This window comes from Macrosteles quadrilineatus, unplaced genomic scaffold (genome assembly GCF_028750875.1).
Source record: "Macrosteles quadrilineatus isolate MER2022 unplaced genomic scaffold, UCM_ALF_1.0 Scaffold_2__2_contigs__length_208266976, whole genome shotgun sequence".
NCBI lineage: Eukaryota > Metazoa > Arthropoda > Insecta > Hemiptera > Cicadellidae > Macrosteles > Macrosteles quadrilineatus.
Window position 1 is genome coordinate 156,585,931 of NW_026542595.1, and position 22,567 is coordinate 156,608,497.

Here is a 22,567-nt window from a genome sequence, read left to right on the forward strand (position 1 = left end):
TTAGCGTAGCAAACAAGCTAACCTGAAAACAAGTGAGCGCAGCGAACGAGCTTCAACCTAAAGGTGAGTGAGCTTAGCGAACGAACTTCAACCGGGACGTGATTGAGCCATGCGAATACTTATGAAGTTAAACGGGGCAAAGCCCGCGGGTACAGCTAGTATATATATATATATACTAGCTGAACCCGGCAGACGTTGTCTTGCCTTTGACTATTTATAATTTAAGTACCGTAACGTTTAATTGTCTTATTGTATATGAAGTGCTTATAACTAAATTAAAATACGAACGATAACTAATGAAACACATATAGTACAAAGGATAACCGATTCTTTATTATTGCTCTTATATTAATGCTAGTGGGTAGACAATATTTTTGGTCTTTCTATTCGGCCCAATCACGTCCTGGTTGAAGTTCGTTCGCTACGCTCACTCACCTTAAGGTTGGAGCTCGTTCGCTGCGCTCACTTGCCTTCAGGATAGCTCGTTCGCTACGCTCACTTGCCTTCAGGTTAACTCGTTCACTACGCTAACTCGCCTCCAGGTTGAAGTTCGTTCGCTATGCTCACTCACCTTTTGGTTGCAAATCAGCTGTTGTTATAAATGTAAAAGAAATAATAGTGCTGCACCCTGTTGGTAATCCTTGTAACTTTAATGCTATTGAACATCATAGAACAGAACCAACTTGTTTAATTGAAACAGCTGTTAAGATTCATTAATTCCATTTCTCATAAGGTTAACATGGGAAACTCCAGAGCCATTGGGGCGGAGCCGATTGGACGGATCACGAAATTGATGGTGTATAAACCTATTCCATGAAATTCTACACGTATGTACCAAGTTTTGTGGCAATCGGTTCAGCGGTGTCTGAGTTTATCACTGCCAAACATATATATATATATCTATATATATAAAAGGCAAAGCCCTCACTGACTGACTCACTCACTCACTCACTCACTCATCACTAATTCTCTTACTTCCCATTTACCTAGGAGGCTGAAATTTGGTACACTGATTCTTTAGGAATTAAATAGGAAAACTAAGTTGTTTTTATCCTGATCGGACTCTCGGGCTCTGCCCCAGTGGCTCTGGAGTTTCCCATGTTAACCTTATGAGTACTCATATTTAAATGGAATTAATGAATCTTAACAGCTGTTTCCATTAAACAAGTTGGATCTGTTCTATGATGTTCAAGGTCCATAAAGTTGGCCCCCCCCATTTAAGCACTAACGTCAAAAATGGTACCAATCGTTAGTGCTACGTTAGTGCTGGTTAGTGCTGAAATCCCCAACGTTAGTGCTCTTTTGGTTCAAGTATTATTATTAAAAAACTGTGGGTGGGGCCAACTTTATATAAAGTTAGCCCCCCCCAGTACAAATAATTAAGCACTAACGTCAAAAATGGTACCAATCGTTAGTGCTACGTTAGTGCTGGTTAGTGCTGAAATCCCCAACGATAGTGCTCTTTTGGTTCAAGTGTTATTATTAAAAAACTGTGGGTGGGGCCAACTTTATATAAAGTTAGCCCCCCCCAGTACAAATAATTAAGCACTAACGTCAAAAATGGTACCAATCGTTAGTGCTACGTTAGTGCTGGTTAGTGCTGAAATCCCCAACGTTAGTGCTCTTTTGATTCAAGCGTTATTATTAAAAAACTGTGGGTGGGGCCAACTTTATATAAAGTTAGTCCCCCCCCAGTACAAATAATTGAGCACTAACGTCAAAAATGGTACCAATCGTTAGTGCTACGTTAGTGCTGGTTAGTGCTGAAATCCCCAACGTTAGTGCTCTTTTGATTCAAGCGTTATTATTAAAAAACGGTGGGTGGGGCCCACCATTCTTCAATATCGATGTCTCTACAATTAAACACTTGACTGGGGCTCTGGTATAACAAATCAGTGTAATAAAAATGCTGTCTACAACCTAATTCCTCTGAACTTTACTTTTCCCTTTTTAAGTTTGGATTACTGTACATATGCTGTCCATACATTTTTTTGTTTTTAAACTGTGTTAAGTGTTTGTAGATATTACTACAGAGTTTATAAAAGTCATATAATATATTCTTTATTCCCTTAACTTATCTCTCTCTGCATTTGTGTGTTAAATATTTTATATCGTTTTGCTTACTTTTTCTAGTTTTAAGTATTCAGTTTTTAGAAGTATTTAAACCCAACAGAACTGTGTGATTTGTATGTCATCAGATTTTACAAATTTTTCACAAATGTCAAATATCTGGCTGGTGTAATTAATTAGTATAATTTTATCCAATCACAATTTCTCAGCAGATTCAGAATCAATTTGCTTGTCAGTGTTTTTCTAGGATTTGTCTACATGTATGGTTATGTCTTACGTTGTTATTTTGCATTGACCTGTCAGATCAGTTATACAATAGCTACTATTGATATTTGCTGATGTGCCATTTTCAGCAGTTTTAACTTGGATTGTAAAAAGAAGAATTTCAATCTTACGGGTATATTTTAAGATCAAATAACTTTAGTTTTACGGTTCTGTACTGTCAAAGCTATTGGGAGTGTGTTAGTTATTGTTGTGCGGTGCAATTGTAAAATCTATTAAAAATAACTCTTGAGATTAACTGAATATCTAGCTTTTTTACCCTTTCACCCCATATTCAAGATCAAAATCAAAATCTCTTTATTGTCCTTTCAGTAGCAATCACAAAAGTCAAATGAATAATATCTTATCACTTACACACTATTAAAACACGCTAACATTTAAAAATATATGAATTTACCATAGTTTGCATAACCATACTTTTTCTTTATTGGATAAAAACTTGTACCTAAAACCTCCATGATCAACAGGTTATATGATGGAACTTATTAAAAATAATTAGTACCTAAGTTAAAATGAAAAAACTTGGCAGGAGAAAATTGGACCATGGGTTCTATGAACGGTGGAGTTGAAATATTTACAATCAATGCTCCTTCCATCACACTCTTTATTTGTGTTTTATTATCAACATTTTTTAAATGTAATTTTGTGTTTGTGTAAGGTAATGGTCCAACATCAAATATAACCAAGTTGTTAAAAAGTATTATAATTTAGTATCCCAATAAAAAATAGCAACTGGGGCTGCCAGAAAAATGCCACTCAGTATTAAACGTGCACAGATGTGGCCAATATTCGAAGATATACAATAAGCTATGAACTTCTACCATCAATCAATCAGTCATCAAAAACTTTCAAAAACCTGAGGTCTGGTACTACTATTCTTTGTACTTGTTATTTTCCATGACTTCGGTGAAAAAAGAATTTATATTTTATACTTATTTTTGTTGGTTCACTAAAAAAATTGTAGCCTACTAAAGCTAGGACAATTTTATGGTTCCTGTAAAAATGATCTTTAGGCCAGCTAACTACAACATAAGCAGCCCGTCATATACAGGGTGATTGGTACTCAGTGTGAAAAAATATTTTTTTGGTGTAAGTACAAAGTAAATGCAGAGTGATGATGCATATAACAGGTTTCAAGTCTAAAAATTAGCTTCCCAAAGAATTATTTTATGTTTTTAAAAAATAAGTATGTTTTTAAACTTAATATAGCTATTTCTCAATTACCTGTAAATGGATTTGAGTAGATAATGTCATTTTCGTGTTCTACATTAAATTTTGAATAAAAATAATAGAAAATGACGGAGGATCAGTTGTAAAAACTCCATTGTAAATAGATTCAAAGATAAAAATTAAGATGTTTGATAAAAATTAAAAAAAAACAACGGTCTATTGCATTTGTTCACACCCTGTATACAAGAAAGTGTCGGAATATGTTAAAAAATGCGCCATTTTATAAGCTTTCCAACCATATGCTACACTATTGAGGTTTAGATATTTTTTTGTTTGTTTTAGTGGTTTGAATACCAGAAAACAGGGAATTTTTTTACTGTTTTAGGTATAAAATAGTGATAAGTAGTTACATCTCTCCTATTTTTTAGACAAAGAAGTTTTTCGTTCAATATGGTGTTTAAAATTATTTAAATCTTTTGCCATCCGTAATTGTAACTAGTTTTTAATACTATCAGTAACTGGTAAAAATTTGGGTAGGGCTGACTTTATATCACATTTGACCCACCCACATTTTTGTAATAATAACACTTGAACCAAAAGAGCACTAACGTTGGTGATTTCAGCACTAACCGGCACTAACGTAGCACAAACGATTGGTACCATTTTTGACGTTAGTGCTCAATTATTTGTACTGGGGGGGCTAACTTTATATAAAGTTGGCCCCACCCCCAGATTTTTAATAATAACGCTTGAATCAAAAGAGCACTAACGTTGGGGATTTCAGCACTAACCAGCACTAACGTAGCACTAACGATTGGTACCATTTTTGACGTTAGTGCTCAATTATTTGTACTGGGGGGGGCTAACTTTATATAAAGTTGGCCCCACCCACAGTTTTTTAATAATAACGCTTGAATCAAAAGAGCACTAACGTTGGGGATTTCAGCACTAACCAGCACTAACGTAGCACTAACGATTGGTACCATTTTTGACGTTAGTGCTCAATTATTTGTACTGAGGGGGGCTAACTTTATATAAAGTTGGCCCCACCCACAGTTTTTTAATAATAACGCTTGAATCAAAAGAGCACTAACGTTGGGGATTTCAGCACTAACCAGCACTAACGTAGCACTAACGATTGGTACCATTTTTTACGTTAGTGCTCAATTATTTGTACTGGGGGGGGCTAACTTTATATAAAGTTGGCCCCACCCACAGTTTTTTAATAATAACACTTGAACCAAAAGAGCACTAACGTTGGGGATTTTAGCACTAACCAGCACTAACGTAGCACTAACGATTGGTACCATTTTTGACGTTAGTGCTTAAATGGGGGGGGCCAACTTTATGGACCTGTTCAATAGCATTAAGTTACAAGGATTACCAACAGGATGCAGTACTATTATTTTTTTAATTTATGACAACAGCTAATTTGTAACCAAAAGGTGAGTGAGCGTAGCGAACGAACTTCAACCTGGAGGCGAGTTAGTGTAGCGAACGAGCTAACCTGAAGGCAAGTGAGCGCAGCGAACGTTCTCCAACCTAAAGGTGAGTGAGCGTAGCGAACGAACTTCAACCAGGACGTGATTGAGCCATGCGAACAAGCTCACTTGTGAAGTTAAACGGGGCAATGCCCGTGGGTACAGCTAGTATATATATACAAACATCCTCTTTTATACTTATAGATATATATGTGTCCGTTAGCACGATAACTCAAGCAAAAAATGATCCGATTTTGATGAAATTTGGTACAAAGGTGTAAACTTACGTTTATTCGAACAAGTTCGCAATCCAGCATGATCGGACCATGGGAACGGGGGTTTACGGGGGGTTTTATGGGGTAAAAATAGGTTTTTCCCATTTTTGACCCAAAAACCATAAAATTTAGCTATTTCTTTCCAAACCATTTTGTAGAGCTTAAAAAAAAAAACAAACAATTTAGTATATTGAAGCGTTATTATGCGCCTTATGGTTACGGAGAAAATTAAAAAAAAATGTAAATTTAAAATTCCCATGTTATTTTAATGGAGAATAAGTAAACTGTTGTAGTTTGCTTGTTTTATGAACATATTTTGATCAAATTTGGAAAATGATTTTATTTCTTACTAACTATTAACATTTTACAAAAAAAAACTGTTTTACCCTCCCTGATGCAGCAAACCTAAGTACTTGTTAAACTAATTCTATTTAAATCGGGAATAAATATTTATATTTTTAAGTAGACATTTCAGTGTAAATCCAATCAGTCAAATGGAAATTCGCTTAGTCTGCAGGTTTGCTGCGGCGGGGGGTATTATTTAGTTTTAACTGGGGGCTGAGGCCTGTTTCATAATAAACTACAAGTTACAAGCTGTAACTTAACTTAACTTTTAAATTTTGTAACTGTAATTTAACTTTTTGAAAAAAAACTTTATATGTCTTAAAATGGTTGATAAAGTCTTGGTTTTTGTTCCACTTTGATTCATCGTGCAACAGACCTTTATTCCCTACCGAAATTTTTATTCCATTTGTAACCCAATTTAAACAAAACTGTAAATTTAAAATTCCCATGTTACTTTTATGGAGAATACTGTATTGTAAAATGTATTTATTTTATTCTAAGCCATTAAATTAAAATGACAAAATATTTTAATATAATTTAAATACTGATATTTTAATATAATTTAATAAACTCGGACAGTTGATTTATTTAAATATTATTAGTTATTTATCAAACCTCGGACAACTGCGATTTTCCTAATATTTTGTAGTTTTTAACAAACTCAGACAAATGATGTGATCCCCATAATACCGTACAATAATCATAATAACTTGTTAAATATAGCCTATTTGGATTTGTAGTTTATTTTTTAAAATATATAAATGTAAATTACCATTTTTATTGCTTTTTAATCAGTTTTAACCATAAAAGATACTACTGTTTTTTATTATATTTAACAATATTAAATAATTGTTATATACGTTCTTATATTTGAGTAATAAAGTTGTTATTAAATACAAGTGTACATAATTAAATCCTTATGATGACCAAGTTTACATATAAATTTAATAATTATTGACAGTTTTAAGCTCTCTATAACTTCTATATTAACCCCAATTAATAGAAATCGTTCTAAGTAAAAATATATGTTAGGATATCAGTGTTTTGGAGTAAAAACGAGACCTTACCGACAGGAACACCCCCCAACCCCCGCCACCACGCAGTGCCGAACGCTTCCGAATCTTACCGAGCATAGCCGAACTGTTCGCGGTAAATTGTTATCTCTATCCACGAATACTACTAGGTAATACCATAGAAAAAACATACTCCCTTAGTTGGTTAGTCTATGGTAATACATTAGAACAGGTATTTTTGTTTGTAGTACTGTATTCGGGTCTCTATCAAAACGTCTCGTTTGTAGTAGGTTAACTGTAGTGAGACTTGTGTCTCAGGTTAACTCCTTAATAGTTTACCTTCGTTGTTCCTGTCGGGAAGGTCTCGTGGGTAACCTACTATACTATTATATTGCTATTGAACATGAACATAATAGAATCAACTTGTTTAGTTGAAACAGCTTTTAGGATTCTTTAAAATTCCTTTTAAAATAAATACTCATAATCATAAGGTTAACATGAACAACTTCGGAGCCACCGGGGCGGAGCCCGAAAGGAATTTTTAGATAAGAATAGGCCTATATTAATTAATGATTGAGCCCAACCCAAACAAACAAACTTTCCCAATAATAATATAATAGTAGGCTAAGATTAGTATGTGTGCTTATACTACTATTTTCGTGAACAATGTAGAACAAACAAAAATCTATAACCATCCAAAGCCGTAGCTAATCATTGTTTGTACATATTCTTAATATTTAGGGAAGGGGAAGGGAGTTAGAATGAAACAGACTAATAATCAAAGACCGGCATCTAAACACCAGTGTACTTTGCAGTTTGTACCCTATACTCTTCTGATAATTTTCACCATAACGTCATCCAAAACCAACAAATAAATTCAAACACCAATTTAAAACACTGGACTTCAAAAGCCAAATCATTTTAATTTTATTTGTGTTTTTAGTTAAAATTAATTAATCAATAAACCTATTATTGATATATAAAATTCATTCATTTTTGAACAATAGCCAAAACTTAGAACAGAACAACGGTATTTACACGGGTATTTAACAGTACTTGTATTATTTTGCTTTGATTAATTGTGGTCACATTTCTGTTACTTTAAAGTATTTTAATCTATATACAAAATATTCAATATACAATTATACTAATAAATGTTACATATAACTAGTCAAAGAGTTATTATTACTTTCTTACTCGATGGGTTGTCATTGATTACGTCAATGAGACAGTGAATTGTATTGTATTTGAAGTGCAAGTTAGCCAACATGAATATTTCATAACGTTACGTTACCGAGAAAGAAGTTTTCCGTTTCACGGTGAATTATTTTAAGTGATTATTAAAATTGTTGATCACGTAGGAATATAGGTTATAAATTATTTTTTGTTATTACAGTCATGGATTTTAATAAAGAACATAGTTTAGGTCATTCAAGCTAGTTTACTCTGGTTCTTTCACGATCGTCTTTGCACTTTGCAGCGCTTGGTAGTGGCAAACCTGTTAAGAAAGTGACGACGAATCGAAAAGGCGAAACGCGAATACTAAACTAAATCTCTGGCACTCGCAGTCGCTTCGCTCTAGTGTAGTGTAGTAGTGTTCATGTTGTTTGTGTTTTTGTGTATGCAACCGTCTTTATCTAGCATTTAATTAAATTGACAATATCAATTTAAATCGTTGGATTTTAGATAGATTTTTGAATGCAGGAAATATATCCAGATAAGTATAATACTTCCAACATGGAGAACGCAGAAGATGTAATGCAGTTGCTTGAAGAATTTGCGAAAGTTAAACCTAAAGACATTCCAAAGGAGTTGGAAGAATATCTTGGTTATGTCGCGAAAACGGGGGACCCTGTGTTTCAGTGGAGCTTGATTAGAAATTTACTAAGAGAAAAATTGCTCGCAGTCGTCACAGACTTCTATGAAAGTACTTTGACTGTAGAACTTCCCCCTTGCCCTAATGTGGAACCATTTAACTATGATCGTATGAAGACGAGCTTACTGGAGAGATTCGATGCCTTTGCTGGCGCTCCATTTACTATTCAAAGGATTTGTGAACTGCTAATAAATCCTCGTAAGGAATACAATAGGGCTGACAAGTACATGAGGGCAATAGAAAAGAACATTTTAGTTGTTAGTACTCGTGAACCAGGCTCAGGCAAGCGACCATTGGAATGTGATCAGTCAGAAAGCATTTTGAATGGGATGCCAGATGTTAAACTAAGTGAATCTGACGGTAGTTTGTTGCATGTTCCTACAGACTTGCCATATTTTGGAGCCCCTCCTGCCTCTAATGATGTGACTATCGAAACAACTGAACCTAATTCAACTATTACGGACAGAGTGGGACTAAGTATCAATGGTGATGCAAGCGATGAAAGTGAAAAGATATGTAACCTTCAAGAATCTCATAGTTCAATAGTTGCACACGATACACCTCAAGTTAGTTCTAGAGTACCGGTAGATATAAAGAGTGACGACGTTCCTTTAGTCAATGAAGTTAAAAACTTAGAAGAAAATGACTGTGATAGTAACAGTAGGTTGTCTAACGTTACAGAAACCATCAATCCATGTTCAGACACTGAGCTTGAAAGTGTCAAGGAAATGACATCAGAAACAAGTGATGCAATCTTACCGGACAGTATTGACTCCTCTGATTCTTTACAAGTGTGTTCTGAATCCTCATTAGCTTTAAAAACTGAAGATGCTGAAGTTGAAGGCTTAAGTGATGAAAATGAAGTAAGCTCTAGTCCAGCTGACCCTCCTGAAAATATTACTAACACTCAAGACAAAGTCATTGGAACATCTAATTCAGAAGCAGAAGCAGTTGATTCTTGTCTTGTCCAAACTGACGTAAATTTGTCTCCTGACAGTGATAACAGTAATAACGAAAGAGTCACCTCTGAAGAAGAAACACAAGTCTCTATTACTGAAATAACTGCTACTAGATCAGATGAAGTTGATTTGGAATGTAATGAAATATCTGGTACAGTTAGTTCACCAGCTTCTTCAGACAACCCTCTTATTGAACAGGCTGATGGATCTGTGGATAACAAAACTAATTTTGAGTTGGTTGAAGAATGTGAATCAACCAATTCACATCCTGATTCCAGCAATGATTTAATTTTTCAAACTAAACAAAATTCTGATGAGTCTCAAAAATGTGAAACAGACCTCGGCTCGGAAGCAGATTCTATATCCGTAGAAAGTATAGACCAGTCTTTAAAACAAGATGATGTCAAAACATTTACACCAGACCAAACCGAAATAATTATTGTCCAAGAAGTCTGCGCAGAATCTTCTCCTGAGTGTACATCTGAAGAAACTTGTAGGCCTACTGCAGAAACTGTCGAGGAACCACTATCAAGCTCACCAGTTCCAACCGAAGAAGCTGTTGTGAGTGAAAGTCCATCATCTTCACAATTTAAAGAAGATGGACTTGCACAAGCGGAACAACAAGATGTGGAGAGCACAAGTGATATTGTTGTAGAGATGTATGACAACGAAAGAAGAGATGAAAGTGTTATACAGTCAACTTCTCACATTGCTCAAGACAGTCAAGAGCAAATCACAATTGAAGAAATAAGTGTTGATCCAACCTGTGATACAGATGAGGCAATGGATGTTGATGATGGCAGTAATCAGATGATGGTTAGTGAAGGAGAAAATGATGGTGAACCAATGGATGAAGGTGACCAATTGCAGAGCTAATCAACATCTGAACTCATTTCATCTCACTGGTAAGATTAGGCCTACAACATAGGCCATTACCATTACCAAATACTTGATTGTAGCCCATCTCTGGATTATCACGTCAATTACATTTTTACATAAATTTTATAACTTAGGTTGGTATTTAACCTAACCAAGCCTAACCTAACCGATTATTCAGTTTTTTCGTCCTATCTCCGGTGTTTTTCATCGGATCAAAAAAATTCATATTGCATATTCTTAATCTACACAATATTCCGCGTATTTTGAGTACCCACATGACGTATTTTGAGTAAAAAAAGCAGCTCCGTTTTTCGGTAATTTCCGGTATTTTCCAAAAAATAAAAACGTCATTTTCGGATTCAGCGTGAAATTTAGGTCATTATGGAAAAAAATTTCACTTTTGCGAGTAGTCACTACGTCCAAATAAGTTAATTACCCTTAGGTTACCTAGGCTACTTCCTATTTTTACACTTGAACTTATTTACATTTTATGTTAAATTAACAGGTTAGAGGTTAGAGTAAAGGCTTAAATGTTTTTCTTTTTAGCCTAGGGTATTCCCTATTACCCACTCTTGTTTTAAAAACTGCCTAATAGGAAGGATCATGACTGCCTAAGACAGAGCATTTAACATCTTTGCAAGCACTGGGTTGCTATCTTTTATCAAACTTAGGCAACATCGAGGACATGAATAGGCCTATTGGCTCTGTCACAAATGTGTTTAGGCTATTTTAAGTTAGGTCTAAGTTACACTTTAAAACTTGAAATATAAGTTAGGGCCTAGTGTATTTTTCAGCACACTACCGGGTAGCGTCCTGTAGCTCGAACCCAGACGACTTAACAATATAGCTGCCTAACTGTAGTATAGTCCTAATTACGGTAGGGGCCTATTGTGTTACCTATGTTATTTTAAATGGTGATTCTGAGCAATTAAGTTACTTGGTCAACCCCAAACTTGTTCATATTTTACCACGGTCATAAGGATGTTCTCAAAAAACAAGAAACATCATTCAAGCCCCGCAAGGCCATCATACAGGTTGCCGAGCGATAAGAAGGTTCAAAGTCCACGCGATAACAGTGGCTTGCGGGAGACGCGCGAAACGCCAGTTGTGACAGTACCGTTATGTTATGTTAGGAAGTTCGGTTTGGTTAGGTTAGGTTAGGTTAAAAATATAGGCTATCGGTAGGTAGGCCTAACTAATATAGGTTAAAAAATAAAATATCCTAGGTTAACCTAACCAAACCTAACCTTGCGGGGCTTGAATTGTTTCTTGTTTTCTTGAGAACATCCTTATGACCGTAGTAAAATATGAAAAAGTTTGGGGTTGACCAACTAATTGCTCATGGAGGCTAAAATGTTGATTTTGGTCAGGATATGTTAATCTTGGATCAAATAATAAGCTCAAGTCAAATTATCTGAAAACATTATTTTTAACAAAAAATGTTTTAGCCTAAATCATTTTGCCCCTCAGAACGTGTACTGGTACCACCTACAGTGGAGTTCTAAGGGGGGGGGGGGCTACAGGGGTTAGAGCCCCCCCCTTGAACCCTGGAAAAATAAATTTAAACGTACATTTCGTCCTTAAAACACGCAATGTCATAAAAGACGACATTTATTAAACTTAAAAGAGAGGGCAGGAATAGGTAGTATTAAGTTCCACGTAGATAAACTTTGTGGACAGTGGCACAATGAATAAAACAATATTACGCTACGGAGAGCTGTAGGCTTCATCCAATTTTTACAGCAGTCAGCTGTTGACATGCTAGGGCAAAGGCGAGCGTGCGAGCTAGGACAGGGAAACAGCTGATTTCCTGATTTCTTCATAATATAGTTGTTTTTCTAAACCTTGTTAACTAATCAATAAAAGGTTACAGTACCTGCAGACTACCAGTCGAGACTCGGCAAGAGAGATGCTTGCATCATATCCTGTTCGGTTTTTTAATAGTAGGCCTACATGTATTTAATGTTCGTTTTGTGTATGACGTGTTCTATTTTCAACTTTGACGTGATTATGTGTGTCGAAAAATCAAGATTTTAAGCTTGAAGTTCTGGATCTGATGATGGTAATATATTTGCCGAAACGTACGTAATCCTACTGGATTAACAAAACCCACAAGGCAGTCTGCAGGTACTGTAACCTTTTATTGATTTCCTGATGTTCCATAGTTAGTTGTCAAATTGTCTGCTAGCCACCAGCTTTACACAGGCAACAATTAGCAATCGGTAGCACCAGTAGCCTATTACCACTGACTATACTGTATAAACACTAGTGTTAAAGTTTATATAGGCCCTAGTCAATGCTTTTACTGATTTCGATACCTACACTACCCTGTACATATTGTGACAGATCTATGAAATGGAGAATAACGTAGGCCTAAGGTTAAAAAATGTGTCTACTTGCTTGCATGACATATAACAGATGAAATGGAAGGTTTTAGGACAATTGGGCACAGTTCTAGCCGTTAGAAGTGGCTTTATAAAGTCACAAAACGGCTTTTAGGTGATATAGTTTCGTAGTATACAGTAGGCCTATGTTTTGAAATTCATGAATGAAAGTTCGTCATAGTTTGATTTTTTAAATGTTTACTTGCTCATGACAACGACAAATAACAGGTGAAATGAGAGGTTTTTTCGACAGTTGGACACAGATATAGACATTAATAATGGCTTTAGAAAGTTACAGCTTTTAAACAGCTTTTAGGAGGATATAGCCGTAGCCTACAATATGTTTTGAGATTTATGAATGCAATCGTCATAGTTAGTTTTAAAAATATCTTCTTATTCATGAGAAATAAATGGGGAAATGCGAGTATTTGCAGACAGTTCTAGACGTTAAAACTGGCTGTAGAAAGCCACCCAATGGCTATGAGAAGGATATGGTCGTTGTCTACAGTGTGTTTTGAAATTCATGAATGCAATCGTCATAGTTTAGTTTTTAAAATTTTTATTTGCTCTTGACAAACAACAGGTGAAATGGGAGTTTATGGACTATTGGGCACGGTTTTAGGTGTTAAAAATGGCTTTAGAAAGTCACCAAACGGCTTACCCCCTGCTTTATTGGGGGGTCTTCCAACCCCCCCCCGGATGCCCCCCCCCCTTGATGAGGTCCTAGAACCGCCACTGCCTACTTAACTTAAAAAATTAAGTTTTAACTATCCGATTGGATAAAATTAACCTTTTAAAGTCTTCTCCTATTGAATAATCAAATTTAAGTCAGGTTATATAATCATGTAAAGGCTTAAATAGCCAAACCTATTTTTTTAAATGGAAATATTTATATGTCTAAGTTAAATACTTGTCAGACTTTTATTAAGTATACGCCTGGATTCCAAAAGCAAGAAAATTGTGTAAAACAAATATGTTTTTAGACCCTGAGAAAAAATGATAGGGTAAGTTAGGCCTAGTGTCTAAGCCTTAACTTCAAATGCAGCCTACTTAAATCTAAAACTGTCAGTCTTATATCCCAATAAAAAAATTACTAGCCTTACTTAATACTTGTAGCTTTTTTTATGTTAGTTAACTTAGGGCTCTATTTAGCTAGTTCAGTAGGCCTAAATAAATTTGCTATGTTCCTTTTAGCGAATTTCCCTATAGGGAAGTAGCTATTACCGTAGGTCTCATGGTAAGACTTAGGCCCGGGACCGATTTACTTTTTCATTTTGATGTCCCCAGAGGACAAAAACACCATTCGTTCAAATTTTTATATATGTATATATATATATAGATATATATATATATATAGATTTATATATATATGTGTCCGTGAACACGATAACTTTCGTAATATTTATCCGATTTTGATGAAATTTGGTTTGAAGGTGTAAGGCGGGATAAACTTGAATGAGTTCGCGATCCAGCATGATCGGACCATGGGAACAGGGTTTTATGGGGTAAAAATTGGTTTTTCTCACTTTTGACCCTCAAAACACAAAATTTCCCAATTTTTCTCTAAACCTTCTTAAAGAGCTTAAAAAAACAAACAATTCAGTATATCAAAGTGTTTTTGTACAGTTATTAGTTACGGAGAAAACTAAAAAAATTGTAAATTTAAAATTCCCATGTTATTCTTATGGAGAATATTGTAAAATGTTGTAGTTTGCTTGTTTATGGATATCTTTTGATCAAACTTGGCAAATATATTCATTTTCTACAAAGCAATAATTATTTTACTTAAAACACACACTTTATTAGTTTCCTTGTAGCAGCAAACCTAGGTACTCGTTAAACCTAATGTTATTTAAATAGATGGATTGAAAATTAATTCAGCCAAATGGAAATTCGCTTAGACGGCAGGTTTGCTGCGGCGGGGGTATTTAATTTACCTACTAACTTAACTTAAGTTGATAGGTCCTATAAAAATACATTATCCTTGTCCTACACATTTCCCAATTTTTGCTACTCTGCCACTTTGGGTTTTTCAGCATGGTACCTATGATTTAATACAGTAACATGGGTTATATCATAGACAAATAGGATAAATATAGACCGGCGGTAGTGCTGCGGTTAGCCTATGTTCCGGTGCCCTGCCGCTAGGAGTGCCGTGTAGTTACGGCGTACACCGCTGCAGCATCTGCTAGTAGCATACGGCTCCTGCGCTCCTCGCCTGCAGCGGTGTGCGCTGTAACTACACGGCACTCCTAGCGGCACATGGCGGAACTTCCCTTTGACAGTCTATAAGCTATATTCTTTTTGTCTATGGTTATAAAAATTATCCGTGCACAAAACTAAGGCGGTTCGAGAAGAATTTCCAACACCACTTAATTTTCCTATGCCTATATTTTTATTTGGGCATTTTGGCCCCCTGAAAGCCTTCACCCCAATTCACCGCATTATTTGCATTGGCGTTAGTTACGCCACTGTCGTCAAACCAGTGTCTTTGTACGCTTTACGAGAAACGCTTGTCAAAACAAGGGGGCTTATTAGGCCTCTTAAAAAGTACAAGCAGTTTATATAAACTTGAACAATCTGGAGGTTATCCTCAAGATCTTAAGTGCAGAAATTGGTAAAAAGAGTTTTTATCAACGTTTAAATCCCAGACCGAAAATTCCATGTTGTAGCATTAGGCCTACAACTGCGGGATTTTTAGTGTTAACATTATCGTGTAAGTTTTCTGAGTAAGTAAAGTGAAGTGTACTAGCAAAAGTGCATACGTGAAAACCGATCTGTGGGCTTTTTCATCGTTTGAAAATAAAATATCAACTGTTGGTTTTTACAATGTAACACTGAAAGTTAAAACTAAGTTATGGTATTGTTTCAGGTTTCGTTAATCACATGGTTGCTGGCCTGGATTAAACCAATCTTCGCCAATGGATTATTGTCAGTCTGGCTGTATACTTTAGTTCGTAACAAGAGAGACTATCTTATTGAAACTATGTTTTAAGTTAAGTTGGCTCTGAAGTGACTGCTTTGAGTTTGGGTTTGTATTGATAGTTTTAGGAGTATAAATGTGTCACTGTAAAATACTGCCCTTGCAACTGTAGCGTGTTTGACTAAAAGTTGATACTTGTTCTTAAAATGTTAGATAAGATTGTATAGTAGTGTAATACGTTTTTTTAAATTGCCAAATTATCTGTTTACTATTTTTAACAAGGTACCGGCACCACTGTTTTAGTTACTTCACAACTGGGTAGCATACACAATTTATAAAGTGTGAAACATTGATGTTTTTATCTTTAAGAGTGTAACTTTGGTACCAGACGTTGGTATCAGACTTGTTTTTCTGACCAAAGGACGACTTTAAGTCCTGGCACTATTAGGTTTACTTAATTTTTTTACTAGTATCTCGTAGATGTTTTACTTTTGTTTTTGATTCAATGTACTAATACAGTAACACAATTGTTCAAATAATTTTAATAGGCTAACAAACATCCATAAACTATTGTTTATCAGTCATGCTAAGGAACCTTAAGTCTGTATTCTTATGTAAATCAGATATTTATTTGATGAAAATTTTTCTTTTTCGTGGTAAAAAGCTATAGGAAGTGGTATTTTTAGACTTAAAAAGAAATGTTTAATTGTGGCCTATAATTGTATTTTGTTTTAAAGTTAGAGTGAAGTTTTAGTGATTCACAAGATTTTGATTTTATCTGTGTAGTGTACGTGTAAAAACAATAAAATCTATTCTTTTATATTCAAGTTTGTATTCTTATTTTATTTGCTCAACTGATACATTTATAATCAGCGTCAATAGCTAATTGATGCCTTCTAATGTTTTTCACTTCCTCCCAAGGGTCAGTTACTCTTAATTAGGACCTTACATCTACAATTAAAAAAAACGAGGGGATCCGTGGGCAAATTGCACATTTTAATATAGGGTTCAAAAATTGTTCCCGGTGCAAAACGAATCCAAAGCAATGCCCTTTTACCTTTCAAAGATCATGTTTGTATAAGACAGTTATTAGGTAGGTAAATAAAACTGCTAATTTATACTAAACTAGCTGAGTACCATCCTTCGTATGGGGTTGGCATATAAGAATAAAGGTAGGTAATATAGTTAAATGTTAATAATACTATGAAATAAATACATTTTCCAAATTTGATCGAAAAGTGTTCATAAACAGACAACAACACCAACAGCAGAACAACAAGCAAACTGCAATATATTACTTATTCTCCATATAAATAACTTAACATAGGAATTTTAAATTTACAGTTTTTTTTTGTGATAGTGAAACGTTTTAAATGCAATGTAGATACCATTTAGCTTTTGTTTCACACGCACACACACATCCGGATTTACAATACGGATAAAATTGAAGAGCTGATTTATAGGCCTAGTAACAAAAAATAAAACTTCAGTGGACAATTAAGTGAACAACGGCAACTCTTAGTCCGTCCGCTTCACACGTAGATACCTGTCTCGACAGATGATGAGCCTCCGTACACTTTAACATCTGTGTCGTCGCGTGGATTTAACTTGCTAAGCATATTTTTATTATAATTTATTTTGATGTTTTTGCGATCATAGTTAATATGCAGCCCTTGGTTAATCGACTTGTGCATACTCGTTAGTCTACTATACCCAAAGATAATTTTTCCTCTCTGAAATGATGCTTCGATTACTGAAATCTACACTTATAACATAACATTAGTACATTCTACTCATTTTATTTGCTGCCGTTTTTTCAGTGCTAGAAATTTTTTAAAGGGGTGTACCTGTGCGCCATTGAATGAAAAAAAATTAAAAGGTATTGTGATACATGTTTAAATAACCTGGTCAAGGATTGTCTAAAAAAAGTCATGGTTTTAATTTGTGGATGCCTCCAGCTAACCTGAACGACTAGATAAAATAATCTTCTGATTATTTTATCTCAATATCTGATCCTGATTAGTTCGTAGTTAAGTTTAGTTAGTAGTTTGGGTTAAAGGAACACTGGTGTAGTGATAAAACTATAAATTATAAATTAAAATTACTGTACCAAATTGAGAGTAATTTTGGGGTTAACAAATCCTGTTACCTGACAATACCTGAAGAGTAAATTTATTTCTAGGACGTAATTTAGAAACACATTTTAATTTATTCAAGTTAGCAGGATTTTTGATTAGGTGGTAAAATAAACGGCAATTAATATTGGGTTACTCTTAGTAAAAGTAATTGAAATTTAAAAACCAACTTGCTCGAAATACGGAACTGAATTGTTAATCATGAAACATTTTATCATAAAGACTTTATCAAGTTCACCCAAGATTAAAAAGGTCACCAGGAAGTTTAAAGGGATATGTTTAAAAGAAATAGGGATTAATTACAATCTATTTTGATTATAAATTATGTTTTCTAATATGATAGTACAATTTACCTTTCTTTCAAAGTAAGCTATCGGTTGAAATATTTGTGTTTTGAAATTAAAAGACTATCTTGTTATCATTTTCAAATTGAAAAGTGATAAGCTTATTACCTTATGATGGGTTATTATTATAATTAAATAATGTAATTCGCTTATAAATTAACCCATAACCCATAAAGGACTTAAAATAACAAATCTTTAAAATTGAAGCATAATAATTTAACAACATTTATCAGAATGCAAAACATAATTAAATCTAGCTAAAACTAAAATTGTTCATGATAATTACAATAATTAATTTTGATTTAGTTACTGAACCCCTCATAACCAAAATGAATGATTGAGATAAAAGTAAAAAATAGGAATATACAGTGATGAAATTCTATACCTAGCAGTAAAAGTGATGTTATTCAGCTTATAGGGTAGGGGGTCATGCAATGTAGAATACAATAATAAAAGATAAGTAAAAAAGTGATACCACTGCAAAATATTATCCCACAGTGTTTGTAAAGGATTTTTTATGTTTTAAGGTCGATTCACACATATCAGTTCAGTCACAGTTCCGTTACAGTCCAGTCTCAGTTGCATCCGCAATTTCTCAGTCAATTGTCCGTCAGTTGGTTTCAGTCAGTCTTCCGTCTCTAATATTACTACTAGTGTTCCTGTTGCTCGAATTCGAGCAATTGTTAAGTATTACAGGCGATTTTTTAAAACAAATAACATTAATAATTTCTGATGACTTTATTTATTTGACTCAAATATTACGGAAATACTCAAGATGTACATAACATATCGATATAATCAACATTTCTTGTAAATATCTTATCGTTTTTCAAAATCTGGTCTTGTTTTTTAGTGTTTTCTACAAATAATAGCCTTACTCATAGCCTCATTAGGTTTTCCATAATAACGATTATAAATAAACAAAAACATTATTTCTATTTCTTCTCCGGTGTTCTATGACTTTCCTAGGTTTCCATAGTTTGCAAATTGGTTCTTTCAACGATTACTAAGAATTGCAGCACAGTGTTAATTCAGCTTTCTTTTTAGTATATCAAATTATCTAGGCTCTCACGCTTTATTCCAATGTAATATTTACGTCAACCCAAATTCAAATAGTAAATATTTCATTTCAACCAAGTCCGTAAATGTTTGTAGCAAACTTATTGACTGTTTACAATTAACACATGTTCTTCTTCTCACTTTTAATTTCTGACAACAGCTTGAGTTTCATAACAATTTTGGTTCCCATGTTAATCTTATGGAGAAATACAAAACTTTAAAGGGCTCCAGGGCCTCACTCTCTACTAATTATTTCCCTAAAAAGAAAGTTTCCTGCTCAACTTAACGTTACGCTCTTTCCAATGACATAAAAAACATGTCAATCGGTTCAGTAGTTTCGGAGAAGTAATTGTCACAAAAAACCTGCTTGCGTATTAAATAAGTATAGATTCTTGTAAGTGATCCTCTAGATTTTGTAAGGGAGAGAACATCAAATGCTTCAGAGAGAAAACTATCAAAACCTATAAAATTATCTTGGGAATGCCAGAGATTGAACCTGCCTCTATAACATCAAAGTCTTTGTAACCACTAGGCTAATGACACTTTCAAACCTATTTCTAAATTGTTTATTCAGATCTCTGGTATATGACCATTTTTAGCAACCTTGAATTTGCTCATGAAACAATGTTAAGTAAACCCTCTTAACCTCAAATAAAAACAATAATACAAGATTCAAATCAATTGGAAAATTTGTTAGGTAATAAGAATTGTACACCCTGGTGGCTTGGCCAAAAAAATGTTGAGGAGCTGATGACAACTTGGATCTGATGCAGAAACTTTAGTCCACTACGGGCAGCCTCCACCATATCTTGTCACGATTTAATTTATTGTGCCCTTTCAATTAGAGCGCCAAAACCCAAACAAAAAATGATAACCTATAAAATTTTTTAAATCCAAGCTATTTTTTTAAACAGATTTTTATTTAATACCTTGGCACTCAACACATACTCCGGAGTCTTTGAAATTCCCTGAATTAAATAATTTTGCAATCGTATGATAAACTTGCCCCAATTGTTACCCGAAGGTTTAATAAGAAACATCCTGTACCTTGGATCACAAAATGAGATTCTCAGGTCAATGGGTCATAGGGACTCAAGTCTTTCGCAGATCCAGGAGAACTAGAGACTGGGGCTAAAGGCCCAATACCGTCAGCTCAGAAACCAAGTTTAAGAACATCTCCAACAATTAAGAAAATCTCACCTTCATTACTTTCATATTTCAGATAGAAAACAAACTTCTTTTTCTGTGGTGTGATTTAAAAGAGTTTGGTCTTGGAAATAAGAAATGTCTAACACAGTTTCTGTTTCATTAAAATGCTTTGAACGATTATTTTTTATCAGCCGCTAATAGTTCAAATAGTAAATAGCTATTAAAAACGATTTAAATGAATTAAATCTACAATGCAATTTGAACAATGTTCCCCCACAATTTCATTTTAGACCCATTTTGCAATGTGATGTCTTAAAAGCTGTTAGTTGAATTATGTATTTGATGCCACTGGTTTTGACAAAATCTCAATTTCTCTAGAATCAAACGGGTTTTGTTTGCTCTTCTCCCAACACTATCTTAATTTTCAATGTTTCTCTAAGTACAGGTGATTGATTACCCAGAAAATTGGAAGACTGCTCTAGTCAGACCTTTAAATAAGAATCCCCTAACTTCCACAAGATTAAAGGCCTATTATTAGTATTTTTCCCGCTCTCTTCAAGGCACTCTAAAGAGTCATTCCACTCTTTAATTTCCGATTTCCTCTCTCAAAGCAATATTTTAAACAAATTTCAATCAGGTTTCCGACAATCTTATATCACTGAAACTGCTTTATAAAAGATAAATGATGACATACACCTTGCTATGGATTGTAGTCAATGTACAGTCTTAACATTATTTGATCTTAGCAAGGCTGTTGATTCAGTGAATCATGAAATTCTTCTTACCAAACTCAAAATAAGTTTTTATGATAGTTCATTATCCTGGATGAGATCATATCTTTATGGCCGAAAACAGTGTGTCCGTGTGTCATGACAAAACTGTGTCTGACTGGAGGCAGTGCCTCCAGTGCCTGTTGCAGGTACCTTGTAGTGTTCCTCAAGGATCAATACTTGGCGCTTTACTTTTGACTACAGGTATCTACATAAACGACATCCTAGTCCAGTTTTGCAACACGCCAAGTTTCATTCTTAAGCTGATGACTTACAAATCTATGCTCACTTCAAAGTCCGTATGGTGAATGAAACAATTACATCAATGGACAACGACATAAACATAATTGTGGAGTGGACAGAAAAGAATGGGCTAAAACTAAACCCTGACAAAACAAAACCAATCATCAACCATGCACGAAAACTCAACTGACTTGACCAAAACATTTTTCCTAACATAACTTTGAGCAGTACAATATTGCCATACCAAGACAATCATAGTCAAGAGTCTTGGTTTGACGATACACAACACACTAAACTGGACTGACACACTGTGGGTAACACCTGTAAAAGGGTGTTTGCCACTGTCCACACACTAAAGAAGATGCAAAGACTTTTACCATTTTACCTTAGACTATAGACTCTTATTGATCAAGTTTTAATGTTTCCCCACTTCAGTTACTGTAATAGAGCAGTTATTGATATGACCGTGACTTTGGCAACAAAGTTACTCAAAATTACTGTATTAGATTTTTGTGATCTTCTACGAGACGATCACATTACACCATATTATATACATATCTCTTTTAAAACTGTCCGACGTTAGAGAAATATGCATTATTAATATAACTCTTTTGGCCATCAATCTCTAAATCCCAAACTGTCTTGTGAACAATTTTAGATTTTTAAATGAAATATGCAAGAGGCTCAAGAAATACCCTCTCTAGCTCATCAACTCTCCAAATTCCTCGTCACAAGACAACTGTTTTAATAGATGTTTTACAGGAACAGCAATATCACATTTGAAACTCCCTACCCATCTCTATCAGATGCATAAAATCCCATTCCAGACTGACGGCGGCAATGAAAGCGTACAACCTCAATCGGATGGCCGTGCATGGCAGGATTGGGTGTGTTAGGCCTAGGTGTGGCAGAGAGTGAATGTATGCTAGGGACAAATATTTGTTACTATAGTGTCAAGTTATCATTTATGTTTATAGTTTGAAGAAAGTGTTATAAAACGTATTGTTTAGTTTACATTTACATAAGAGGTTAACTGTAAGAAACGTTCGCTTAGGAAAAAAGTATTTTCATTTAATTTGTACTGTGATACTGTTCAGAATATATACAGTAGATAAAGTTCAGTAAACAATTTTGTTGATTACTTTAAGAAAAATATTTGTGTATAGAAATAGGTTATGAATTCCAATCATTGATCAACCAAAAAAGGAAT

General features: G+C 34.5%; 2 protein-coding genes across 2 annotated transcripts in view; one reads left to right on the forward strand and one right to left on the reverse strand.

Moving 5' to 3' along the window:
* LOC128985409 (uncharacterized) overlaps positions 1-22,567 on the reverse strand; it is a 51,013-nt gene that overhangs the window by 3,961 nt on the left and 24,485 nt on the right. The window lies entirely within an intron of this gene.
* Positions 8,171-16,466, forward strand: LOC128985408 (serine/threonine-protein phosphatase 4 regulatory subunit 2-like). The gene is made up of 2 exons (XM_054404869.1): positions 8,171-10,376; positions 15,607-16,466. Exon 1 carries the CDS (start codon positions 8,335-8,337, stop codon positions 10,345-10,347), a length of 2,013 nt encoding a protein of 670 aa, XP_054260844.1. The 5' UTR covers positions 8,171-8,334; the 3' UTR covers positions 10,348-10,376; positions 15,607-16,466.